The following is a 27,919-nucleotide window of genomic DNA, read 5'->3' as shown; positions in this document are numbered from 1 at the left end:
CTCAGCGGTTTAGTGCCGCATTCGGCCCAGGGTGGGATCTGGAGACCCAGGATCGAGTCCCATGTCAGGCTCCCTGCATGGACCCTGCTTCTCCCTCTGCCTGTGTCTCTGCCTCTCTCTCTCTCTCTGTCTCTGTCTCTCATGAATAAATAAACAAATAAAAAAAAAAGAAAGAAAGAAATGAGGAGGGGCTCCTGGGTGGCTTAGTTGGTTAAGCTTCTAACTCTTGGTTTCAGCTCAGGTCATGATCTTGAGGTTATGGGATTGAGCCCATGTCAGGCTCCATGCTCAGCAGTCAGCTTAAGGATTCTCTCTCTCTCCCTTCCTCTTCTCCTCCCATGACTCAAGCATGTTCTCTCTACCCCTCCTTCCACACTGAAATGAATAAATAAAATTTTTTAAACAGAAATGAGGAAAGAGGTAAAAAGGATTTTAGAAAAGTGTTGGAAAAGAATAACAAAGAAGGGCCAATGTTTATATAATAGGAGTCTGTGATAGAGAACACCAAGGTAACAGAAAATTCTAAAATCTGTGTTCAGGAAAATTTTCTAAAATAGAGCAGACCTGAGGGGCATCTGGGTGGCTCAGTTGGTTGGTTAAGCATGTCTGCCTTTGGCTTGGATCATAATCCTGGGATTCTGGGGTCAAGCCCCACATCAGGCTTCCTGCTCAGCCAGGAGTCTGCTTCTCCCTCTCCTGCTCCCCCTGCTTGTGTGTGTGCTCTCACTTGCTCACTCTCTCCATCAAATAAGTAAGTAAAATATTCTTTAAAATAAAATAAAGCAGACTTGAAACTCATACTATGGAGGCACCCAGAATAGCCAAGAAAATCAACTCAGACAAGAGAAAACACATTCTAGTAAACCCTTGGCTTATAAAGAAAAAAACATTGGACAGAAGCGTAATAAGTAACTCAAGGAGGAAGAAAAGAATGAATTTTTTGTCAGACTTTTCAATAGCAACACTATGCCAGAAAACAATTGGATGACGTTTAAAATACCCAAGGAAAGTGTGAGTCCAAGGTTTTTTCCCTCCTTTGTGACTTTCTTTTTGACAACTTTATTGAGGTATAACTCATATACAAAAAAACTGCACATAGTTGTAACAATTTGATGAATTTAGAATGTCAAAGATTTTTAAGAGTTTTGGAGTTTTTAAGCATAATAAGGCATCATTCAAAAATAAAACCACGGAGAAGTATTAAGAATGTGCAAGAAGTCAAGGATTGTTGTTCCCATAAGCCCTTCTGGGGGAACACATGAAGGACAAGCTTCACATCATGCAGAAGGATAAGACACCTGATACCTTTGAGGAGTCTGAGTGGGAAAGGGAGTCTAGAATGAGTTGGGGAATTGGTTCAAAGTCCACATGAAGCACTGTTAGAGCATCCCTCAAAACCAGCCAGTGTACCACCAACTTAGCAGTGCATTCACTTTGTGGAGTCACTGAAAGACCACAAACTGAAGGACATCAGTGGTTGGTGAGAGAAGAGGAGGTGTTGAACTAGGAGTCGTGAGATCTTGCAGAAGTCTGCAACCTAAAAGTGAGGTTCTGAACCCCTCTCTCCTGTGTAGCTCCCAAAATGTTGGCAGTTGGGTTTATTGCCTCCTCCTTCCCTCTAGCCTCCTGGGAGGATTTCACTGGAGTCTCTGAAGAAATTCACCCAGAAAAGATTTACAGATAATGGCAGCTGAGAGTCCCAGTGAGACAGCTTGGTCCTCATTGATGGTGCGTGGGCACCCGCACAAAATCTAAACCAAAACACTTTCAACTCAGCTTTTTTACTGACTACACTTAAATATGAACAAATTCCCAAGGATCAGGAGACATTTTAGGAAATCCTTTAGCGAAAGAAAAAGATCCCAACAAACAGATTTCCTATTTTCATTGAAGGAAAAAGAGGCAATGCCAAAGCAAGAGGAAACTTTTTAAAAAGGAATAACCAGAAAAATAGAGTCCTTTGAAAGTTAAAAATAAGACAAGCATTTAAAAATTCATTAAATGAGGGACTCCTGGGTGGCTCAGTCAATTAAGCTCAGGTTATGATCTCAGGGTTGGAAGATGGAGCCCCATGTTGGGTACCACACTCCACCAGAAGTCTGCTGGAGATTCTCTGTCTCTCTGCTACCCCCCCTCCCTCCCCTGGCTTGCACACTCTCTCTCTCAAATAAATAAATATTTAGGGAAAAAACATCACATTCAAATGATTAGGAACCGAAACGGCATCATACTTGTTAACAGCAAAATGGAAAGGACAATTGTAAGGTAAAACGATTTTGAGCTAGAATTTTTGATTCCCAGTCAAAGATTTAATCAATTTAGGGGAAAATAATAGAATTTTCAGAAGATTTAGATTTTCTCAAAGTATTATCACCTATGTTCTGCTTCCTAAGTAAACTACTAAGAAATGATTTCCATCAAAGCAAGGGAGGAGGTGAAGAAAGAGAAAGGCAGAGGGTCCACAGGAGAGAATTGCACAGAGGTCAGTTGGGAGAAGGACCCAAGCCCTGCAGCTGAACATTCAACAGAAAAGCAGAGAGGCTCCAGGAGAAACTTCTGGTCAATAACACGGGGCAGAGGAATACTGAAGCCTTCCTTCCTCACTGCTTGACCATGTGGTACATAGATTTGAGAGGATTTTGCGGTTGCTTTGGAGAGTCTGGGGGTAAGTCGTAAGAGAGACCTAGAAAATTAAGTTTAAAAGAGGGAGGGCATCATTAGTTTCAGAAAAGTCAAAAAATGACACAAAAAACATGTAACGATAGTATACTTCTTGACTCAGTTAAAAATCCAAGGTCATAATAACTTAAACATTAAATGTAACATTTAACCCAAAACTGTGCTATACCAATATTAAGACCATGAAGGGAGTAGTTGATGTGACAGTGCCAAATCCTCATCTTCCATGACAGGAAATCAGTATAATGCCTCAAATCAAGAAATAGCAAAATAGCAGAATAGACTTGCTTCACCCTCCTCCAAAATTACAGAGATACATACAGAAGGAGGCAAACAGCTGGAAGAGTTAAATGAAATTGCCTCTAGGAAGGATGACTTGGGGTGGAAGGGTACTTCAGTTTTTATTCTAAGCATTGTGATACTATTTTACTATTTAAACTGTGTATGTGTATTAGTTTTAAAATTTAGATTTAAAATGTAGATTTAGGGGATCCCTGGGTGGCTCAGAAGTTTGGCGCCTGCCTTTGGCCCAGGGCGCGATCCTGGAGTCCCGGAATCGAGTCCCACATCAGGCTCCGGGCATGGAGCCTGCTTCTCCCTCCTCCTGTGTCTCTGCCTCTCTCTCTCTCTCTCTCTCTCTCTCTATGTCTATCATAAATAAATAAATCTTTAAAAATAAATAAATAAATAAAATGTAGATTTAAAAAATTAAAAACATGGGTAGGAGAAAATGGAGAAATTCTTTGTAACTAGGCAATGAAGGTCAGATCTCAAATCATAAACATAAGGTGAAAATAGAGCTACCCTACGACCCAGCAATTGCACTACTGGGTATTTACCCCAAAGATATAGATGCAGTGAAAAAACCGAGACACCTACACCCCAATGTTCATAGCAGCAATGTTCACAGTAGCCAAACTGTGGAAGGAGCCTCGGTGTCCATCAAAAGATGAATGGCTAAAGAAGATGTGGTCTATATATACAATGGAGTATTCCTCAGCCATTAGAAATGACGAATACCCACCATTTGCTTCAACGTGGATGGAACTGGAGGGTATTATGCTGAGTGAAGTAAGTCAATCAGAGAAGGACAAATATTATATGGTTTCATTCATTCAGGGAATATAAAAAATAGTGAAAGGGATTAAAGGGGAAAGGAGAGAAAATGAGTGGGAAATATCAATGAGGGTGACAGAGCATGAGAGACTCCTAACTCTGGGAAACGAACAAGGGGTAGTGGAAGGAGAGATGGGCAGGGGATTGGGGTGACTGGGTGACGGGCACTTGGCAAGATGAGCACTGGGTGTTATATGTTGGCAAATTGAACTCCAGTAAAATTATATATATATATATATATATATATATATATATATATATATATATATATATATATATGTAAGTAACTGTGTTCTGAATGCTTATTCCATGCCAGCACTGTTCAAAAGGCTTTGTTTATATTCACATATTTACTTAAACAACCAATGAAGTAGATACTGTTATCGATCCTGTTTTACAGAATGAGGAAAGTAAGACACCGAGAACTTAAGAAGGTTGTCCCTAGGCTCATACAGTTGAGTGGAAGAATAGCTATTATAATTCATTTATTATTAAAACCTTCTAAGAGAGAAGAGGCATGTTCTGGAGAGCTACAGTCTAGTGACTTAGAACCCGATAGAACAGATAAGCCTTGGAGAACTTTACTGGGTTTGCAGTAAGATGTCTCAGGCTGCCATCTGTCTCTAGGATGGTACATCTGTATGTTTGTCTACTGAAGGGGGAGTACCACCTGCTTTCACGGAAGGAAACAGATTCATTAAGTATACTCTTTATTCTTAGTCCCAGAGAATGAAGTACTTATAGCAGGGACCAGAATTTTCAGTTACTCTTTGTTCTTCCTAAGAAGGTATAAAAGCATATTAAATTTTTGTGTTTGTGAAAGTATAAATATGTAATGTTTCATTTAACTTTTTGCTGAAGAATCATTTGAAGAATTTGTAAAAATCCTTAATCAAAATCTGTGAGCAAAAATAAAAACCTACAATTTATAACTTTTCAAATGGCATTCAAGAGCAGTTAACCTATCATGTAACTTCCTATGTTATTTTTAGCATAACCTAGCTCTGTATTGCCTAGTAAAAATATTTAAGGAGCATAAATTACAAAAAGATGTGAGAAATGAAAACAATTGATTCTACTTATATTTAGAAAACATCCTAGTAGCTCGTGTGAGGCCCAGAGATTCACATTGCAGAAATCCTTTAAATAATTGATGTTTTTGATCATCAGCGTCTTTTTCATCCATTTGTTTTGCAGCGCAAGACTCATCAGTTTTTTGTCAAATCTTTCACAACACCTACCAGATGTCACCAGTGCACCTCTCTGATGGTTGGTTTGATAAGACAAGGCTGTTCCTGTGAGGGTAAGAACAAAATGACAGGAGAGTGTGACGTTAGGGTCCTAGCATGGACTACCTCAACTGTGATCACGTAACCGTATTCTCCTTAAAACACATCTAAATATCTGCTGGCTTTGCTTTTTTCTGATAACAGGAGTACAGATAATAAACCAAACACTGTGCTAAATGTTGAACATGGGAGAATATAGACGGCCCCTAGAAACAGGGGAGAACTTTATCAGTCTTTATTTCATTCTTTGGGTGAATTCGTGGTTCCGGCAAAGCATTAACAACCCAACCATTTTCTTTGGTTCTAAACGCATGTATCTATAAGACTATTGAAGATGATGCAGTCTGGATCTTCTGCTTTGACTATGAGAACTAAGCAGACATAGCATGCACTGTCTTAAGATGCTATTAACATCCCCTTAATGTTGTTGACCAGAAAGGTATGATGGAAGCCAAAGGAGAGAATTTGTACAGGTTTTAAGGCTTGTCCCATTTTGGATTTAGCCAATACTTACAAGTGTCACTTTTAGGGACACCTAGATGGCTCTTGGTTTTGGCTCAGGTCATGATCTCAAGGTCCTGGGATTAAGCCCCGCATTGGGCTCCGCACTCAGTGGGGAGTCTGCTTCAGGATTCTCTCTCTCCTTCTTCCTCTGGTACTTCCCCAGCTCTTTCACTCTCTCTCTCTAAAACAAATTAATCTTTTAAAAAATAAAATGCAAATAAAGATAAATGTCATTCTAAAATCTGTTTATCAGAAAGAATCCTGGATAGCTACTTGGTATTAATCCCTTATCCTTTCTGTTGCATCAGAATCATTTATAATTACATGGTAGGATTTTTTTGGATCTCCCCAGGCCCCTTTCTAGAGTCTCATGTCATGAAATTGTGCCTGTCGTTCCCACGGACCCTTAGTACTCTGCCCTATACACTGTGGGGACACATTAGACTCTGCCTAGGCTTTTATAAATGTTATGGTAATGCGGTTACAGCTTCCAAAAGACTCCTATCATTTTAATTTCTTCTTGGTTGATTGAAGTTAGATCCTGTAAAGGACAATTATTTTGTTGTTTCCGCTGCTGTTTGGAGGTGAGGTTTTGCCTATTAGTAAAACAGATTATAACTTGTTATAATTATAAGACATTCCACTTGTAAGTGAATGAGATGTCTAACAGAAGTTTGGTGGTTTTGGAGGTCAGTACTAGTTCATCCTACCCCTCTGATGGCTTCATAATGCCCATCAGTGATGTATATATACATTTTCCCATGTGCATGCACTCCTAGAACGGTATCCCTTCAGCTCCTCTCTTAATCTTTCCCAAATATTCTCTAGCACTGAGCCTTAGAGTAAGAATTGTCTAAATGGATTCCCTTAGTCTGCAGTCCCTTCCAACAAACTTGTTTGTTTTAAATGTTTTAACTTTTAAAAAGATTTTATTTATTTATTTTAGAGAGAGAGCAAGTGGCGGGGGGGAGGGCAAACAGAGAATCTCAAGCAGACATAGCTTGAGCTCCAATCTCAAGCTGAGTGTGGAGCCCAGTGTGAGGCTCGATCCCATGACCCTGAGATCATGACCTGAGCTGAAATCAAGAGAGTTGGAGGCTTAACCAACTGAGCCACCCAGGTGCCTTTCAATATTTCAATTCACCCAACCAAGTCTCGGTGAAACTTACATACTTATTTTTGTTTATCCTGTCTCTTAGAGTTTCAGGTTCATCGTGTGAGTACCAGGTAGAGGTATCATAGCACTATTGTTGGTAGGTAGGGCAGGCTCTGAGCCCGACTGCCTGGGTTTGAATTCCAGCAGTACCACTTTTGAGTCCTGTGACCAGGGCAAGTCATACGTAAACAGGAGTAACTGTACCTCTCTTATAGAAAAATTAAATGCATTCAATTAAGTTAACCATTATTATGACCTTAGTTATAGCTGAAGAATCTATAATGATATTAACAACTCTTAAAGATTATCCTTAATTTGTACCTTTTTAATCATTGAACAATTCCATTTTCAAAAAGGATTGATAAAATTTTCCAGATATTGCAAAGATGTCGAGTAATTTCATGTCCATTAGTGAGCCTGGCAAGAGAAATTTTCAGGGCAGATACTAAGTTGTGGCAAAATGAAGAATTAGAACTCTAGAAACCACTTTTTGGAATTCCAAGTTTAAAATCACTGTTGTAGTCACAAATTTAGATTTTTTTTTCCTATGTATTTGCTCCTCTTGATTACTCCTGTTAACACAGAACAATAATATTACAATAATAAAAATCTTTACTGTTTCTCATTGAAATTCTTATTGATAAGCAAATGAATCAGCTCCCCAAATGACAAAACAATTATTTAAAACAAAACCACAGATAAGCCCCTTGTATGTAATGAGTGCTCAGTGAATTTTCTTTTTTGTAAAAGTGTATTTTTATTGAACATTGTTTTTTATTCCCCCTCTTCAAAAGTGTGCGGATTCTCATGTCATATAACTTGTGTAAACAAAGCTCCAACTGCTTGTCCAGTCCCTCCTGAGCAGACAAAAGGTCCTCTGGGGATAGATCCACAGAAAGGAATAGGAACAGCCTATGAAGGTCATGTCAGGGTAAGTATAATTAGGTTGGGTTTAGATTCATCTTTTGAGATTGATTAATGACTGAGGATAGAGTCTAGTCGCTTTACAAACATACTCCTTGTCAGAAAATTAGGCAAATAAAATTCATCTAATAATTTTATTTTATCCAGAGTGATGTGAAAACAAAAACCTGGCCTTTGCTTAGAAATAAATTCCAAAATGTCTTAAAATTTTCTGTACTATCTCTATCTTGTAACAAACAGATGTTGAATCTCCAAAAATGAGTCTCTCCCCCTGGTCTTCCTGGAGATGTAGCATAGGCTTACAAAGCCTGAGATATTATCAGGGTGTTTCTTACTGGTAATCTTGAATAGTATTCAAAGTATAAGCTGCATTTCCTTATACTCTCAAATTTGACTTTTATGCTACTTAGAAATCTGTGGGGTCCCTAGCTGGCTCAGTTGGTAGAGCATGCGACTCTTAATCTCAGGCTTGTGAGTTCAAGCCCCACATTGGGTATGAAGCCTACTTAAAATAAAATAAAAAAAAAATCTGTGAATGTTATTTTAATGAATTACTAGTGAAAGTTAAAATGGTACCATTTAAAAGTTTTTTCAGAATAAAAAGTCATACGTATTTGAAGAAATTATTCTTACCGTTGACTTTTCATGTTTTCAATGGTCTGTGTTTCTGTCTGCACTTTACCAACCAGACCCGCAGACCTAGAGCACGTGTGCAGTGTCTTGAGGTTTCTGTTGTGCAGTTCCGTAGGTAATTAAGGGGGCTGCGCTTGACATTTTAGTGTGAGTTGTTTCTGTCTGTTTGCCGAAGATTCCGAAACCAGCTGGAGTAAAGAAAGGATGGCAGAGAGCCCTGGCTGTGGTTTGTGACTTTAAACTCTTCCTGTATGATGTCGCTGAAGGAAAAGCATCTCAGCCCAGCGTTGTGGTCAGTCAGGTGATTGACATGAGGTGAGCTTTTGAAAGCGTCTGATTTTTCACCTAATTATATTGCCATATTTTTATTTGAATCTAATTTTATGTTCATAATCTAATTGGCTAATATTGCCAGAGTAGCATAATTAAGACCAGGAAGCAAGGTGTAGTTCTAGGGCAGGTTGGTGTGTGTAGAGGGATGGGGCTTGGGGTCAGGGAAAAGAAACTAAAGTTTGAATCCAAAAGACCGGCATAAAGCTGGCTGGGGTAATGAAGGCCTAATGTGTGACGGTTCAATCATTGCCTCAAGGTGTGGAATGGAATTCCAGTGTGAGGAAAGGGAGCAGAAATCTCAAAATCAGGCTCTTGGAACATATAATGAGCAGGCAAACATTTGAATGAGTACACCTCTTGCTTTTCAGGCTATTCCCCTACCCCATGGAGTGCTCTCCCTTACCTCTCTTATTAACTCTTGCACTCCGCTGGGGTGACATGAACCCCCAGAGCTTCAGCTCTCACCTCTGTGCTGATAAATCCCACATGGGCCTCCATCCAGCTTTCTCCAGAAATGGCACACAGTGGCATTTCATACCACCAGCTCCTCAGGCACATCTTCTTCCCCACAGATACAGAATACAAGGAGATAGGTGTGAGAAATATTAGCAAAGAAAGTCCAACAGAGCCTGCTCGGGGGCTCGCTACAGAAATGCAGGGAGAATTAAAGCTAAGACTAAGGCATCAAGTCCTCAAGATGAGGAGAGTGATGGCACTAGGAACCAAAGCAAGGGAGTCACAAGGAGTAAATTCTTGTGGAGGAATTCTGTTTCAGGTGTTGAAAGAATAGTGAAATGTCAGATAAGCTATGTTGTGGGTATGTGAGATGTATTGCGAGAGGCAAGAGGGTCCCTTGTTAGGGAGGGTTCAGATCCCTCTTCGCATGTACAGATACTGGCCTTGCAATGGGAAGCAGCAATCTTTTCTAGCTCAATGTATGATCACCACTGCTGAGTTACTCCTGATAAATTACTTTGAGCACTATCACTTACAATGGTGGAAAAATCAAAACTTTTAAAATTCAATTTGGATGTTTAGTGCAATTAAATTTTAAGGATTGCTCCATGTGTGTTACTTGGATACACACCCAAAACACAACACACATATACCTACATATGCCAACTTTTAATGTTTCACTTTTCTCAGGGATGAAGAATTTTCTGTGAGTTCAGTGTTGGCTTCTGATGTTATTCATGCAAGTCGAAAAGATATACCCTGTATATTCAGAGTAAGTTGTGTGCTATAATTTGATCACTAGATTATGTGTTCTTAGGGATTATATATTTTGTCTCTCCATATAGATCATAAACTTACTAGGAATAGTACCAAGTCCTATATTCCTGAATGTGTTTTGTGTTATCCAGTACTTGAATGTATAGACAATTAGCACTAAGTAAATATTTCATTAGTAAAAGACCTGTAGAAAGCATAAATATTTGGCCTCTAAACTAGTTTTCATCTTGGGTGATACTTTTGACTACAATTTCCAAATAAATATACCATGTGAAAAACTGAGTAAGTGTAAAGTTTCTCTCCTTTCTGAGAAAAAAAAAAAGGAGAGATTTCTTTTAAAATCTCTTTTAAGGGACACCTGGGTGCCTCAGCGGTTGAGCATCTGCTTTCGGCTCAGGGTGTGATCAAGTCCCGCATCGGGCTTTCTGTGGGGAGCCTGCTTCTCCCTCAGCCTGTGTCTCTGCCTCTCTCTCTCCATGTCTCTAATGAATGAATAAATAAAATCTTTTAAAAAATAATAAAATAATCAATAAAAATAAATATATAAATAAAATCTCATTTAAAAAAATTAGTTTTGGGGCAACTTGGGTGGTTGAGTGGGATAAGCGTCTGCCTTCAGCTCTGGTAGTGATCCCAAGGTCCTGGGATTGAGCCCCCCCATCGGGCTCCCCAGAAGGATCTCCCTCTGCCCCTCCCCCCTTCTCTCTCTCACATGCCTTCACACACTCTCTGTCAAATAAATAAAATATTTTTTCAAAATTAATATTATTTCTATTGCTTTGTAATAATGACTCCACAACTTAGTGGCTTAAACCAGTAATGATTTATTTTTTGCCACTGTGGGGCAGCTATCCACTTTGAGTAAGGTCGACTAGGATCACTCCTGTGGCTACATTTTGCTGACTTGGGGCTAGAATATCCCAAAATGACTTTGTTTACATATCTGGGGCTTTGTTGTTGCTTGTTTGCTTGGCAATCTCCGTTCTCTCTGTGAACTTGTCCATGTGGTCTCTCATTCAACCATCTGGTTGAGCTCTACGGGGCTGGCCTCCAAGAGGACAAAAGAAACTGCCAGACTTTTCTTTTAAGGACCAGGCCAAAACGGGCATAACTCTTGTACTTTCTGTTGGTCAGAGCTGTCATGAGGCCAACCTGGATTTTTAAGGGGAGGGGAAACAGACTCCAGAGCTTGATGAGAAGAATCTAATTCCAGAGGAAGAATTGTTGATTAGCCATCTCTGGAGGCTGTCTGCCCTCCCACAGAGTTATCTTGGATTGGTGAATTAAGACAATAAAGGTTTAAAACACAAAGCAAAACAAAACAAAAAAGACCACTGCCCTAGTGTTATGCCTGTATACTGAGTGCCTGCTATGAATCTTGTATTCAAGGAAGGTCACCAAGAGAGCCTAAGAGGCCCTCTTGCCTGGAGCTGATTCATATAGTGGGATTCTTTTTTTTTTTTTTTTTAAGATTTTATTTATTCATGAGAGACACAGAGAGTGAGGCAGAGACATAGGCAGAGAGAGAAGCAGGCTCCCAGTGGGGAGCCTGATGTGGGACCTCAATCCCAGGACTCTGGGATCACGACCTGAGCCAAAGACAAACCACTGAGCCACCCACGTGCCCCACATAATGGGACTCTATAGTCACTGCTGCTGAAATCACTTTTAAGAAGGGATCCATGTGTATAAAATTTAAGTCTGTTCTGATTTTAAGTGCTGTTTGTGTAGTGATAAATCTTCATGTAAATACTAACTCAAGTGAGCTGATCTTCTCTAAGATAGTTATGTTATGAAGTAACATAGAATGTTATGTCTAAGCATTTCTGACTTTTTAAAACAAGTTGAAAGTCAGTTGGATGTAGTACTTGTGAGCATAAACCTGGATCCCAGTCTGGTGGGACATCCTTAGAGACTGTAACTCTGCACCACAGTATTTTCATATGTAAAATCAGGATATAATAGCAACATCTGTCTCATACTTGTAAGTCTCCAATCACTGCTCAGCGATTGCTCAGTATAAGTATCAGCTGCTGTTGATGTATGAGTGTGGGTAATGAGTTCCTTAGAGATGGCAGCCTGGCACTTTATAGCAAAGAAAATAAAAAATAAAAAATGGTAGATAGATAGATAGATAGATAGATAGATAGATAGATAGATAGATAGATAGATAGATAGATGTATGTATCTGCTACCTTTGTTTTGTCATGAATTCTAATGCAAAGACTAGTAATTCTCCTGAAGAGCGCTGACCTCTGGTAAGGGTGTCATCTAATGAGTGTCATCTTATTGGCCAAAGCCTGGCCAGTCAGCATCAACATGAAGCCGGCCTGATTTGTTTCCTAACAGAAGCTGATTAACTCTCCTAGGTCACAGCTTCCCAGCTCTCAGCATCTGACAGCAGGTGTTCGGTCCTAATGCTCGCAGAGAGTGAGAGCGAGAGGAACAAGTGGGTGGGCGTGCTCAACGAGCTGCATAAGATTTTGAAGAAAAGCAAATTCAGAGACCGCTCCGTCTATGTTCCCAAGGAGGCTTATGACAGCACTCTGCCCCTCATTAAAACAACCCAGGCAGCTGCAATCATAGGTACGGATTTGCCCCGTTGACAGTGTTACCGTAGTTGTTGACTGACCTCCCCTCTGTGGGCAGAGCTGGCTTGCATCTATTTTCTGCTGTGTGACATAGAGCAAGTTGTTTAACTTTTTAGTGTGTGAGTTTCCTAGGTGAGATGCAGGTTCCGATTACCTCTCAGAAGTTATGGGGAGGTTTCAGGAAGGCAGGACACGTGACACAGGACACCCTGCATATCAAATCCCCTCAAAAAAATGGCAGCTTCTGTGTCTGGAGGTTTAAATTTTTGTCTTGTTTTGTGCACATCTGGCTGTTACTTTCTAGTAAATAATGAAAAGCTAATGAGTAGGGTTCAAATGCCTGCCACAATTTTTCCCTCCCAAAACAAGAAATAGAACTAGATCCAGGGTGCTAACAAACTAGATTTTTAATTTTTTTCACCCTTTATTAAATAAACATTTACTTCTTTCTGTAAGTATTGATATACTTTCTAATGATTGTTCCATTAAAAAAGACATGAAGTAATAACATTTACCACTGTAATCTGGAAGGAGATTTAATAGTACAAATTGTTATTATTTTTAAGTTACTTACTTCAGTTTTATGCACCAAATTTTTTTATTATCTGTTTTGTTCTATTAGTTTTACATAGTTTTACCTGTTAACAGTGTTCCGTATCCATGTCTTCCATAGATCACGAAAGGATAGCTCTGGGCAATGAAGAAGGATTATTTGTTGTGCACATCACCAAAGATGGTAAGACAAAACTTAATTATTGTGGAGTAACTTTCAACTAGATACTGGTAGACAATTCTAAACTCTAGATTCTAAATCCTAAGAAGAGCAGGATTTGCTCTTATATATTCTATAATTGAAATTTTCCACACCAATTTGATGTGTTTATAAATCAAAAGATAACTTTTAAAATTCTTTAATCTTCCTGAGTTCTTAAACTTGCAAGTATGTGTTGTGTTTCTTTTTTTTTTTTTTTCTTAAGATTTTATTTATTTATTCATGAGAAACACAGGAGACAGAGAGGCAGAGACACAGGCAGAGGGAGAAGCAGGCTCCATACAGGGAGCCTGACGTGGGACTCGATCCCAGGTCTCCAGGATCACGCCCTGGGCTGAAAGCGGCGCTAAACGGCTGAGCCACTTGGGCTGCCCTGTGTTGTGTTTCTTTTGTCACTTGTTTAACAGCCCTGCTGCACAAACTCAGGTTGCATACCTAAAAATGGATGTGAAAGATAATAGCTTGATTTGTTCATCGCTCTGTTAGCACTAGAAGACATGACAGTCATTAAAATGTGTTCGTTGTTGGGGGTGTTTTTCCCCCCCACACTTAATATAACAGATTTTTTCCCAGGGAGAAATTAAATACTAAGTGAAATAAAAAGGAACCAATTTTCAGATCAAGTGAGATGGTGGGAGAACAGTGCATTTAAACTGTATCCATTTGTTACTCGTAGAGATACCTTCTGGGGCACCTGGGGGGCTCAGTCAGTTAGGCATCAGACTCTTGATTTCCGTTCACGTTGTGAACTTAGGGTCCTGGAATCGAGCCCTGCAACAAGCTCCACACAGCATGGAGCCTGCTTGGGAGTCTCTCCTTATACCCCTTCCTGCTGCTTGTGCTCATGCAATCTCTGTCTCTCTCTGTCTCTAAAAAGAGAAAGAATGAATGAAATAGCTTCAGTAAAATATGCCTTACTCAGTTTTTAAAATAGGAGTACCATGCTGAAGTTCCTGAGAATTTAGTGCCAGTAAGAAGGTTTTTCCTACAGATGTGGCATGCTTTATCACACAGGGACACTTTGCTTTGGTTGCCGGAAATTGTGGTGCTGAATTTAACACTTCACTATAAGTGTGTGCAGTTACCTTATAATGGGCACAGTTATCTTCCTCTTTCTCCATGATTCAGATCCCATATTCTTCTGTGTGTATCTGTGTTTTGATTAGAAGTTGACATATCATTTTGAGTTGAGTATAATTAGGATACAATTAATAAATAAAACATTCTGCATTTGATTTATTATCATTTCTTTGCATAGAAATTATTAGAGTTGGTGATAATAAGAAGATACATCAGATTGAACTCATTCCAAATGATCAGCTTGTTGCTGTGATCTCAGGACGAAATCGTCATGTACGACTTTTTCCTATATCAGCTTTGGACGGACGAGAGACTGATTTTTATAAGCTGGCAGAAACTAAAGGGTGTCAGACCATAACTTCGGGCAAAGTGTGCCATGGAGCTCTCACATGCCTGTGTGTGGCTATGAAAAGGCAGGTCCTCTGTTATGAACTATTTCAGAGCAAGACCCGTCACAGGAAATTTAAGGAAATTCAAGTCCCATATAACGTGCAATGGATGGCGATCTTCAGTGAACAGCTCTGCGTGGGATTCCAGTCGGGATTCCTAAGATACCCGTTGAACGGAGAGGGAAGCCCATACAGTATGCTCCATTCAAATGACCACACACTGTCATTTATTGCCCACCAGCCAATGGATGCCATCTGCGCAGTTGAGATCTCCAGTAAAGAGTATCTGCTGTGTTTTAACAGCATTGGGATATACACTGACTGCCAGGGCCGGAGATCGAGACAACAGGAGTTGATGTGGCCGTCAAATCCCTCCTCTTGTTGTAAGAGCCTTCTACTTTCAGCTGTTTTACCTTTTTGTCTCTTTCCTTTTCCTTTGACCTCATCTCCTAAATACATTCACTATTAATAACAGCTTGTTTTTTTTAAGTCATCCTTAAGGTTTTGCCTAAGTATCAGTTACGTTGTTTAATTATGTAAAGTAAACTTCCATAGTTAGGCCAGCAGGTCAACATTAAAGTAACTATCCGTAGTTAGACCTAGGCCAGCAGGTCAACATTACCTCGTTTGTAGTTGAAGCTATTCTTTCTATAGAATAGTTTACTTAGGTAGATTTTTAACTCATGTTGTATTTTGAAGTAGCACTAAACAGTTATCTTCATGGTTCCCCCCAAAATATAGGGCTTGTGAGCGTTAATAGCTCATGAGCCTTACTCTGGAGAAGTAGTTACTAATTGAATTATTTAATCAATTATGTAAAGGTATAACACAGCATCTGTAAGAAGTGTTTCTCTGTTTTATAGTTTTATCTAAATAGATATTTGAGATTGCCTGTTGCACTCTTTAAAGAAATATTAAGACATTAATAAATTACTGGATACTCCTTCCATGCCATCCCACTGGACAAGATATAGCCAGCAGCACAGCAGGCAGTTTTCACCCTGCTGGAGCATAGTATAAAGTAGGAAAGGTTCCTGACAAACTAGAAGTTGCAGTGGGTTAGAAGTGCTTTGTAGCAAAAGTACAGAGTTCTGGGGAGGCCTGCAGGAGGAGGATCTGACCCTAAATGCTCTGTTTTTAGTGGAAGATACTTGAGCATGCTTGAATACTAAACTAGGGAACTAGGGAAAGGTTGACTATGTGGTAAACACAGGAAATAGAGTAAAATCTCCACGGAGGCCAGAGAGATTGGAATTCAGAACTCAGGGGGAAGGATTTGGAGTAGGAGGCGTGAGATCGCTACTGCTCAAACCAGGTAGGTGGGATGATGGACATGATACAGTCAAGGGTAAGGTTCGGTGAAAGAAATGTTAGGAGGGCTGTACATGCTAATTACAGATAAGTTAGAAAATCTGGATTAAAAAAAAGAAAAATCCTTGTAAATCCTACCCACCCAGACCTAAATATATTTAAAGTTTTGTTTCTTCTAAAATATGTATTTTAATCTGTGGTGTCCTATGTAGAATAAAGGTGTTTTGTAACCTGGTCAAATAATAATTCAAAGTATTATTTTTTGATGTGGAGTCAGAATATCTGGCTGACAAATGGCTCGGCCAGTGATGTCCTTCATGACCTCCATTGAGGTCAGTTATCTAATCTCTGCTTGCTGTGTCACCACCTCCTGCTGTTCATTCCTTCAGTAAGCAGTTTTGAGCATTCACCCCCTTTCATGTTCCTGTGCCAGGTGCATGATCATACATTCGTAGATGCGACTGCAGGTGTCACCCAAGACTGCTTTGTAAGTTGTTTCACTATCAACAGTTTAACTGGTTGAGGAATCAAATACTTTAATATGTACTGACATCCCTTTATAGAACTAGTATTGGCGAAGGGAATATTCTCCCATCTGTGTTAGCAGAATCACTATGTGTTAAAGCCACCATCTGAGCTGACTCATGGCATGTCACCTGCTCATCGATGACTTATGTTCTGCCTGCCTCAAAAATGTTTTGACATGGCTATTACATGAACACAGTAGGGTTTGGGTGTGATTCCACTCTACAGTAATTTGGCATAGATCTTTCAAAATGTTTTGGGTTTATGGGTTAGAAGTAATTAACTGTAACAGTACTGGAAAAGTAACTGTTCCTCCTTCCCTTCTCTCAGGTTACAACGCACCATATCTCTCAGTGTATAGTGAGAATGCAGTTGATATCTTCGATGTGAACTCCATGGAATGGATTCAGACTCTCCCACTCAAAAAGGTAACTTCACATTAAAATATGGGCTCAGCACACTAATGAGTGTAGTGAAACACTAATGTGACTAGTTAGCTATTTCCCTAATCAAGCATTTTCTGACAATCGGTAATTTGGGATTTAGCAGCAGAAAACTAAGAAACAGAAAAACTAAGAGGAGAAAAACTAGAAACAGAAGTCAAGCTAGTTACTTTTGTAGGTAGCTCAATACCATACTATTTTTGTCACATTTAGTTTTACTGTATTGATAGGAGTATTGTTACAGTGAGCCACCAGGATATAACCTCAGCGTAAAATGCCAGTGCCATCTTCTACTTCTGGAGCTCTGAAGGAGAATGCTGTCATTTTTTCTTGTAACTGCTTTTTACATAATGGTATGCAGGCTTTAATCCTGAGGCAGCTCTCACATGCTAGAGAGGTGTGATTAAACTTAGAACCAAAACTGTTTAAGCCTCTCATGATTTAAAAATAAAGGCTTTATATATTCCTAATAAAATATGATTTTCCCTTTAATATCTCCCTATGATAACAGAAAGAATTTTTACAGGTATAGAACAATTGTCTTGCATAAGTGAAGACTATCATTTCATACAGATATATAGCTTGTATCATCAATCAGGGAGCAGGGTTTAGAAGAATAGGTACAAGAAAGAGACACGTCATATTTCAAAATCTGCCTGGTTTTAAAGCACATCAGCAATGAAAACTTTTACAAATACTCCCACTTTATGTAAAGCACCTAAAATATGGCCCTCTGATTTGTATGTGGGCTGATTACATTTCGTTTTCCAGTTTATTTTTATCATGTGAATTTTATGATGTGTATGAAAGAATATGACCTTTGTGAAGCACAATAATTAACTGCTTGCTCATGAACCCACCTGCTAAACTTTAAGGCCAGAACATTACCAGTCACTCTCTCTACCTCCATCATTTTCCCATATCCCATACCCCTGTCCCTCCCCGAGAAAATCACTGTCCTGAATATGTAGGTATCATTGCTTTGCTTAAAATACAGAATGGATATGGGGCATATTTAAATATTCCTAAACAGTTGTTTTGTTTTGTACTGTTCGGTTTGCTTGTTTTTGAGCTTTATGGAAATGTTATGTGTCATCTGCCTTGCTGTCTTCCTGCATACTCCAAGGTTCATCTGTGTTGTTCTCTGTGCTGTGGATAGCCCATTGCTTTTCACTACTATAAAAATATTCTATTGAGAGACTAGATCACAGTTCATTTCTCTGTTCTCTGATTAGCAGACTTTGAATTATTTTCCAGGTTTTGCTACAGAGAATACTGATGCCTGTGTCTTTGGTTACATGTGCAGGAGTTTCTTTAAATCACATGTCTAGGAGCAGAATTGATGGGGCACAGGGAATGCAGGGGTTCAACTTTACAAAATAGTGTCACTATTTTCCAGAGTAATTGTACTAGTTCATACTTCCCCCAGCAGTACAGAGGAGTTCCTGCTGACCCACATCTTCTCTGATCTTGCCATTCTCAGAGTTCATAGTTTTACAACCATTATATGGTCATAAAATGCTGTCCCCTTGAGGCATGAATTTGCTTGTCCCTAATCTTTGTATGTTTATTCATCTCATTTTTGTTTATGTTTATTCATTCTTATTTCTTCTTCTGTGAAAACCTAGTCATGCTTTTTGCTCCTTTTTCTATTTGACTGGCTTCTTATTAATTTGTTGAAATTCTTTATATATTGTAAATACTGAGTTAGTAAGGGGTGGGGTAAATCTCCATTTATGACCTACCCATTTTGATTGTGTATTTTACTAAACATTTGTTTTTATAAAATAACAATAACTTATTTTTTTACTGAAAAAATAATTATATGATTATTTTTATATAATTTTTATAGAATTATAATTCTATAATTATAATTGTTATAATTTTTTTAGAATTTATTTAAATTTAAGTTAGTTAACATAGTGTATTATTATTTTCAAGGGTTATTGTTACAGATTCTAATGTCATTATATGTATCATTCTTATCCTTTAAGCTTATCTTTTTTCTGTTAGGAAACTCTTTCCTAATTCAGGGTCATAAAGATAGGACCTGGGATCCCTGGGTGGCGCAGCGGTTTAGCGCCTGCCTTTGGCCCAGGGCGCGATCCTGGGGATCCAGGATCAAATCCCACATCGGGCTTCCGATGCATGGAGCCTGCTTCTCCCTCTGCCTGTGTCTCTGCCTCTCTCTCTCTTTCTGTGTGTGACTATCATAAATAAATAAAAGTTAAAAAAAAAAAAAAAAAGATAGGACCTTTATTCCAAAAGTTTAAAAGTTGTACCTGTTACATTTATGTCCTTAATCTCCAGGGAGTTGTGTTTGATTCATGGTGTGAGGTAGGGACTCCATTCATCTACTCCATGTATGTGAGCAGTTGCTCTGTCAGCATTTACTGACAGCCTTCCTCTCTCCAGGGATACACAGTCTCATCTCTGTCACATGTGGACTTATAGTTCTAACCACATTCATAAAGTGGCTGCGTTGATATCTTCATAGCATAATTATTTAGTCACTAATGGCCTTAAAAAGTCAATTAAGATTTAAATATATTTCTGCTTTATTTCCCCCAGAATATTCTTCCTTTAAAATGTTCTTATTATAACTTTTTTGTTCAAATTAGATAACTTTATACCCATTTCCCATCAGAATTAATGTTAATCTCTTCTTGGTTTTCAGGGGAGCCATATTTTGAAGACGAAGGATTAATGGAAAGGCTCACTAGTGTGTGCTTTCTAAATAGGCCAGAAATTTTATTATTTCATTTGAAGGTTTTTGAAATACTAATTTTATTTTATTTTTTATTATTTTAGGTTCGACCCTTAAACAGTGAAGGATCATTAAACCTTTTAGGGCTGGAGACAATTAGATTAATATATTTCAAAAATAAGATGGCAGGTAAGAAAACATTCATTAATGGGATAGCTTCCATGGGAATGTTCTCTCTAAGCTGACTGCCTAAGATAATCAGTAAGTGACAGAGACCAGATTTAAACTTGGGTTTGTCTTATTCCAAAGTCTATGATCTTGGCTACTATCATACTCACCTCAATGTATTAGGATAAATGTCTGCACAAAAAGGCAGTCTGTTTAATCTTGCATAACTGTATATACAAAATACTTGTTTCTGACCTACCTGTTATTTTCTGTGGAGTACTGAGTCAAGTCAAGAAAGTATAGTTGAATGTATCTTCTGTACTCTTGATACTATAAAACCTAGCCCAAGGTGTGGCACTAAAATTGTGAAAACTCATCAAGAGTTCTGATCGGGAACTTTAGGAATACCTTCTACCAATGCCTAGGGCTTCAAGCTTCTGAAGTGCTTGTGTTGGCACAGGCAAGGACCACAGAGAGGCAGGTTCAGGAGCAGCAGCAACAGGAGCCCCTGGGATGGGAGCTCTAGAGAGGACAAGGACCGTGTTCACAGTCACTGCTTGCCTTGCAGTTTGTAGCCAGTGTCTGCTCTTAGAGCTCTGGAGGTTACTGGGTTTACAGGCTGGTGGCTATAGGAGAGGTCCTACATAATAGGGGATATTCCACCAAGATTTGAGAAGGGAGATTCAGGATTTAGAAGTGATTCCCACTCAGTGATGGATTCACTGTGAAGCTAATGACACTTGAGCTTTACACTTCTCATCCCTAAGGGCCTGCACTTGCTTTTGCATCTTTTTCTTAGAGGAAGTCCAGGTATTTGTGTAGGATTGGCTCCACCCTGTTCTCATGGTGTATGGCTATGATGATCATAGACTATGTCCATGTCCCGGTCGAGTTCGCAGGATGAAGCCTTTTTCCACATGTGTTCCCCATGCTCTCAGCTTTCTGCCCTGAGCTGGCAGTGGAGGCAGAGCTTAACAACAGAAGACCTGACCGAATTTCAGCAAAGGTGTCCTGTCCTCGGGAGAAGGAAGGGGCCCCACTCCCCAGAGGCCCTTTCTTTTTCTCTGTCTCACTCTGTCCCTCGTCTCTCAGGGACTCAGAGTGCTGCTGTGCCTCCTGGCTATCACCATATCCACCCAGACCTGCTATGCACTCACCATTCTCAAATTCCAAAACTGTGTTTCCCACATAGTTAAGAAAGCAAGCTGATGAAGCTACATTATTTCCTTACGAGAAGAACATTGCTTTCCACTGATCACCTGCCCTGGCTTGCTTGTAGGCTCCTGCCCTCCTGCTTTTTCTCACTTCAGCTTTGTGGCTGGTGCGAATCCTTTTCTCCCATTCCTTATTTAGAGAATGGCATCCATTGTGTTATGTGACTACAGCTGTCTATTTGATTCCTAGAGCATGTTCAGAAATTTCAGCTTGTCTGGGAAGCCCTTGGCTGACGGTTTTACTACTAGGTATTAAAATTGAAGCTGGATGCAATACAATTAAGTATCATCACCTCCCCAAGATTAGAAGAGTAGAAATAGCAACAGTCTTACCTTTAGTGAAGGAAGCTGGTGGGAGCATGAGATTTTGTTCTTTCTCCACATCTGGCAGACTGGATCCTGCAAAGGAAATGTTTTATTATGTCAAAATAATTTTAGTTATCATTTACATGAATAATTTACCATTTCTGCCTGATTGCTGTGCAGCTTCACGGGGGGGGGGGGGGGGGGGGCTTTTTAACCCCTTAAGCCTTGGAATCAGTGCTGGAAGGCAGGAGAAGACAATGTAGAGAGATGGGGCAGGGGAGCTGCAAAGTGACAGGACACCCAGGCAACTGTGTTTTTCTTTTTTTCCACTAAAATTGTACCATTTTATGTTAATAATCAAATAAAAGTGAAACTATACTTTGTAAGCTATGTTTAATTTTCATATATCCCTGTTTACATATGTCCTGGTTTAAATTATTTACTGTATCAACACACAGCTTTTAAAAATGAGAGTTATGTAGGTCCTGTGACTGAATTGTTGGTACTATCTTGGAGATTAATGGATGAAAAGCATTTTAGGGCTTTAAAGAACATCACTCTTCTTCATATTTTTTTAACAGAAGGGGATGAACTGGTGGTTCCTGAAACATCGGACAATAGTCGGAAGCAGATGGTTAGAAACATCAACAACAAGCGACGCTTCTCCTTCAGGGTCCCAGAAGAGGAGAGGATGCAGCAGAGGAGGTGGGTGCGTGGCTTGTGCTCCCCATCTATGAGTGCCGGTGCAACCTCGGGCCTACGTGGTGACGATACTGGTATTTGACGCGGAAAGCAGACTTGCTCTCTGAAAATCTGTCATGCATCTCTGGTGTCAAAACTGCAGTAATGAATGTACTTCTCAATGTAATTTTAATTAATACTCTCCACAATGTGAGTATGCATTGGATTAAAGTACCGTATTTTAATTCATTTCTCTGTGTATATGAAATACTTACAATTTTCTAAATATGGGCCTTTGTGTAATAATATAGACAGAACATATCTGCATGTAGTATATCTGTATAGTCTGTGGAACTTCAGATTATTCTCTTCATGAGCAAACAGCCTAAAGGCTTATAGTATTCCCAATCACATATAAAAACATCTCTAAAGTGTTATCAATTATTTTAAAAGACACACATAAGATGGTCAGAACTATCTGTAAAACAGAGCTTTGCTGTGTCAGTACTAAGTGAACCCTCTCCCGTCAAAATGCACAAGATCTTTTATTTAAAACAAAAGTTTCTAAGTAAAGTTTTAATTGAGTGTATTTTATTATTCTGTCCTTATTGAACATGACTTCATGGTTTTATTTTTGTGAACAAATAAAGGATGCTTAATATTTTTCTAAAGTGTTCCAGATAGATCACAGAAAAAGTATCTAAACAGGTGTTTTATCTTACAGAGAGATGCTACGAGATCCAGAAATGAGAAATAAATTAATTTCTAACCCAACTAATTTTAACCACATAGCACACATGGGCCCAGGGGATGGAATACAGATCCTAAAAGACCTGCCTATGGTAAGAGAAATGAAAGGGGAATGGGAACGTGGTTACAAGTGGGACAGAGGGGGAGAAAGCATACGTGTATGCTGAAATCCATATGCAGACCAAAAAGGGTATGTTAGTATGATGATGAGACATTTGTGTCCATACATCACAGTATGTGTAAGGTGCATGATGATATATACCTGATGAGAAAAACTCGGCATTTGGGCATCTCTGAGAAACCAGACAGATCCAGTTCTTGCTTAGTTACACACCCCATAAACCTGTCCTATATCCAGACTTACTGCTGGACTTCGAGAGGATCTGAACTGAGATTCAGAACTTGCTCATCAAATCTCTTAACATTTCACTATGTTTTAGCAATTCCACACAGATATCTGCACCCTCCCCCTTTGCCCCTCCCCCCCCCCAACCCCCCCCGGGAGCCATGTTAGGTTGGTCAGTAATGGTCACACCTGTTGCCTGGCGGGGCAGTCAAATTTTCCTCCTCTGCTCAGTTACAGACAAGCCGCCTGGTCCATCCTACACACGGAAGTACAACATAGGAAAACTTGTTTTTCACTTGAAGATTAGATTCTTGGACCCATTATGTTAAGAAAGAATATTAGTGGAATTAGCTAATTTTCCAGGCTCTGTTTATACTTAACATTTCAGTATTATGATACCTCAGCAAATTATTGAAACTTTAATAGGAGCCTCTGATCACTGGTGGTAGCATTAGATCTGTGAGTCTGGACCCAGAGCTCTTTCTAAGGGAGTCTGTCTCATTGCGCACGTTACCAGCTCTGCCGTGACAGGAAATGCAGGTGTCCATCACTGACAGGAAAAAATGCTAGGTAATAAGTTTAGTGTGCAGTCACATTTTCTGAAATAACCATTAAGCTTTTGAAGATAGTTCTGCATTTGTTCCACGGGAAAAACAAAAAAAAACAGCCATTGAGTCTGAGTTCCTCTTTGTAAGTATCCCGATCAACCAGTTGACCCTGTTTATGAACATATACAGTGCTGTTCTTGTCCCCACCAAGGCATCCCGATGACCTGGTGTCATCCCTCCCATAGGGAGTTCAAATCATTAACAATAGCCATTTATCCTCCCAGAATGGAGATTTTCATTAGCTGTGCCAGATAAATAGAAATAAAGCATGCAGAAAGATTACACATAGTAATTAAAACTAAGTAAAAAAAATCTAAGACCAACCATATTAAGTATTGAACTGTTAGACATACCTATCATATTTAAAACTTACACTGGTTTTTCATCTATTGCCTGAGAGTGAGATTTCAGATTTCTCTCCACTCTTTGCCCATTCTGAGCATGTGTTGAAAGTCCTCAGGCTGCTTTTCCTTTATTCTCAAGAAACATGACATAATGTTCCATACAGTCCAAAGCCTCTGTCATTTGAGAGAGAATTTTTCCATTTTGATAAACATTGGAAATGTGAATAGCTTCTGTTTGATTGCTCAAGTGTTCATGTACAATTTTAATGAAAGTTTTTTTAATTTTGTTGGTAAATGGTTTTTCAACACCTGATATGTACTTCAGATTTTGGAGGGATACAAATCTCAAACATGAATATGTTGCAAAGCAATATATCAACAAATACAAAATTATTTCAGTAGTTAACAAAGTTTTAATAGGTATTACCCTTTTTAAATTAAAATTTTTTTCATTTGTGTTTCATTTTGGTGCACCAAAAAAAAAATATACACAGTTTTTTTTTTATCTTCTGTATTCCCACAACAAAATTATAAAGAATTTTTCTAAAAAAAAAAAAAAAGAATTTTTCTATATATTCTATTATGTCCCAGAAATTAAAATATTTTCCTTAAGGTGAAATAGTTTCAGGATTTCATAAAATATTCCTCTGCTTGGTAGTCTTCTGCCATCAAGTGAAAAACCAATTGCTAATGTTCCAAAATTTTTTCAGGCCTTCATATACAATAAGATGTAATCACCATACACCCTGCATGAGCACCATAAAAAGAAATGTCAGGTTTCCAACATTATAAGGACTTGTATCTCAAAGCATCATCCCTCCTTACTCCACTGTTTCTCCCTTTCCCCTCCCATCACGTAAAGTAAAGGAAATCTCTCTTTTATTTATGTATATTTTATTCAAAATAAGGTCTGGTTTTAATTACTGAGTACAGCAAGCTCCAACAGCATCTCCCAAAGATTCTCCCCCACCTGACTCCAGGATACATGGCCTTCTGTGTTGGCCTTGTGTCCCCATTAGGCCTCTTGATTTTTAGCACTTCGTGTCACCAATTTTGCTGACCCAACAGCTGCCTCATTGGCTCTCTTTGTCATTAATGCAAGTGCCTCTCTGTCCTAGAATGAAGTCCAGTTTTTAATGTTTCTTCCATCCCTTTCTTACCCTGTAAGCACTTTTGTATTTCCAGGACAAGAAGTTGATATAAATTTTTTAAACCAATTTCTTTGCCTTAATTTTATTTTCACCTGGCCTTCTTCCCTTTACTAGCAGGAGACGTACAAGCTGGGGCTGTTTCTAGGCACCCATTTCATGACCAAACCAATATTTTTGATATATGGTCCACCCAGCCCCATGCTTGTCTTGGGGTAGACACTGGTTGTTACATGATAGTATGCACGTCTGAAAAAAATTAATTGTATGCATGCATGTACCTGTGTGTCTATATGTTTATTGAGAAATGTGTGATATTTTATTATGTTCTCAGATTTTAATCTGTTCTTTCCACTGAAATGGAATTATCTGTTTAAAGAACTGTTTCCAAAAATTAAGATAAATTAAATTCATCTATCATTTACATATGTAAAAAGAGCTTTCAGATCCCAAAGTTACATGTTATCATCGTGCAAAGAGCAGCATGTACCGCAGACAATTTTTTGTTTTACTCATATCAGTTCTTTCCTGGGAAATACCTGCGAGCTTAGAGAGCTAATGGTTGTCTTCAGAGGCTTTTCTCTGCACTAAAATGATACTGAGAGAGGGTTGTTTGCATCACGGATGTGCAAGAGACCATCGAGATGAGGGAGTCCTCTTTGCTTCCTTCTCTCTCCTGAGTCAGATATGAGCCCTCCTCACATGTGTCTTACTGAGAACACACGCAGTCAGTACGAGCAGCTTGCAGGACTTGAAGGACATCCTGCTTTAGCTTCTCCATTCCTTGTTGTTATTATTTTCATTAGTGGCTGCTGGCAAGAGAGGGCAGATTTTTCTCCAGTTGAATCCAGAAATACTATTTTACCTCCAGAAGATTTATTTTTGGCACGTGACATTGTGCCTTTTTTCCGTCCCAAACATGGTTAACGAAGACCACATTTCTAGCTTGAGGATCCCTGAGAGCTCTATCAAGTAATACTGCTTCTTCAGGTCAAAGTTGCTTTGACATCACTAGTGTGTTCTTTTTGGAAATCACTTCCAAAAGCACTGGCTCATTCACATCTCTAAACTTAAACCAACATCTCATGTAAGAGTTTTTTTTTTAAGTCTCCATAGTTTGCAAGATTTTGTTAATAGGCAAAGCTAGCTCATCCCAGCTCAGAAGGGCACATGTTCCGCCAGCCTTCCCCAAAAAAATCCTTCCCCTCCAACTCCTGAACCCTGAAAATGCCCCTCAGAGAAGGCGGCTGGGTGTTGAGTGATGGCTCCCAAATTACTCAGAAGTCATTCTGACTGAAAAACTAGAGTCCTCCACGTGAAAAGCTTTTTTCTGTATCTTTAGTATTACGTTCTTTTATGTTTTAATACACCCAGACATTGAAGGGCAGATTTTTTTTCATGTTAAAAACAAACATGTCCTCTGGATGTCTGAGTGGAGACAGGCTCTGAGAGGTCCACCTGTAATCAGGCTCTTCCTCACTCACTCACTGATCCTGTTGGGGGAAAATCAGATCAGTGAAAGCAAACACATGTCAGAGCCTGTAAATACCAGGAAATGGTTTTAGGTTTTTGAAGAAACAGTTTCATAGCACTTCCAGCGAGAGGTTGGTTTTAGGTTTGCTGCTTGTTAACTTTCTTGCTTTTTCTGTCCTTGTTATTGGTTTGTTTTTGCCATATTTTGATTCTGTCACATAAGAAAATACTGAACTAAACTCTGAATGTCTCCTTGCACCTCCCAGAGTCCAGTTTCTGCTCATTTAATGATAGTAATAAAAGAGAATGATTTTATAAAATGAATGATCTTTTGCACATCGGCTGTTTCAGTTACTGGCAGGGGGATTAAAAAACTTAACTTTCTAAGTGAAAGTATTTCATGTAGGAATCAGTTCTGATGTGAGATATATCATTTCTTCTACATGCATGCCATGTGAAATGTCATATATAATCAGTGAATCCATTTTCATGACCTTGTTACCTTTTTTCTTCTTTCTGTTGTTTTGATAGCCAGGCTTCCCTTATCCATCCCCAAATCATCACTCCGGTCTGATCTCCTCTCCGATCAACTTTGAGCACATCTATCACATGACTGTTAATTCTGCTGAAAAATTTCTCTCTCCTGATTCCATAAACCCTGCATATTCCCCGTCTCTGCGCTCTGTCCCCGGTACACCAAGCTTTATGACTCTGAGGGTATGGACAGCTGAGTCAGGTGTTAACTCCACTAACCGTGTGCGGACCTCCTATACCTGGCTTGATAAGTAACACTGCTGAGGGTGGTGCATTTTGTGACTGACTCTTTCCTTTGGCCTGTTTCTCTTTTGCCAAACCTCTGTATCCTCCTCCTACTCTTCAAGCTCTAGCTCGTTTCTTCTTTTGAGGAAAAGCATGAAGACTGGGGGAGGATTTCACTTTTAGTTTTTAAACAGTATTGGAGAGTTTTTTATGTTTAATAGATGATTTCCCCATCACAATTTTCCCTTTACAGATACCATCGTTAAAAATAGCCCCTGCATGGGTCTTTATTTTGTTTAAACAAACAAAAGAGGTCTCCCAGAATATCTTAATTTTTTATAGCTCATTAGCCTAGAACCAGTTCAACTCAGAGAAAAATTTTTTATTTAGTGGCATTGAGGTCTGTGATAGGGCCTCGCCACAGGCCTTCTTTCCAC

General features: G+C 39.1%; 1 protein-coding gene across 22 annotated transcripts in view; it reads left to right on the top strand.

Annotated features, from left to right (window-relative positions):
• CDC42BPA (CDC42 binding protein kinase alpha) overlaps nucleotides 1-27,919 on the top strand; it is a 306,715-nt gene that overhangs the window by 269,517 nt on the left and 9,279 nt on the right. For 15 of the 22 annotated variants that reach the window (XM_072830229.1, XM_072830232.1, XM_072830228.1 and 12 more), the window contains 12 exons: nucleotides 4,993-5,098; nucleotides 7,539-7,675; nucleotides 8,477-8,616; nucleotides 9,781-9,862; nucleotides 12,237-12,453; nucleotides 13,132-13,194; nucleotides 14,489-15,082; nucleotides 16,866-16,963; nucleotides 19,790-19,874; nucleotides 21,955-22,078; nucleotides 22,779-22,896; nucleotides 27,255-27,440. In XM_072830229.1, the coding sequence (XP_072686330.1) occupies nucleotides 4,993-5,098; nucleotides 7,539-7,675; nucleotides 8,477-8,616; nucleotides 9,781-9,862; nucleotides 12,237-12,453; nucleotides 13,132-13,194; nucleotides 14,489-15,082; nucleotides 16,866-16,963; nucleotides 19,790-19,874; nucleotides 21,955-22,078; nucleotides 22,779-22,896; nucleotides 27,255-27,440 (1,950 nt within the window). The remainder of the gene's footprint in view (nucleotides 1-4,992; nucleotides 5,099-7,538; nucleotides 7,676-8,476; nucleotides 8,617-9,780; nucleotides 9,863-12,236; nucleotides 12,454-13,131; nucleotides 13,195-14,488; nucleotides 15,083-16,865; nucleotides 16,964-19,789; nucleotides 19,875-21,954; nucleotides 22,079-22,778; nucleotides 22,897-27,254; nucleotides 27,441-27,919) is intronic. The other 7 variants (XM_072830231.1, XM_072830236.1, XM_072830235.1 and 4 more) reach the window with 2 other exon arrangements.

This window comes from Canis lupus, chromosome 6 (assembly GCF_048164855.1).
Source record: "Canis lupus baileyi chromosome 6, mCanLup2.hap1, whole genome shotgun sequence".
NCBI classification, from domain to species: Eukaryota; Metazoa; Chordata; class Mammalia; order Carnivora; family Canidae; genus Canis; species Canis lupus.
This window is presented reverse-complemented; position numbering and strand designations above follow the sequence as displayed.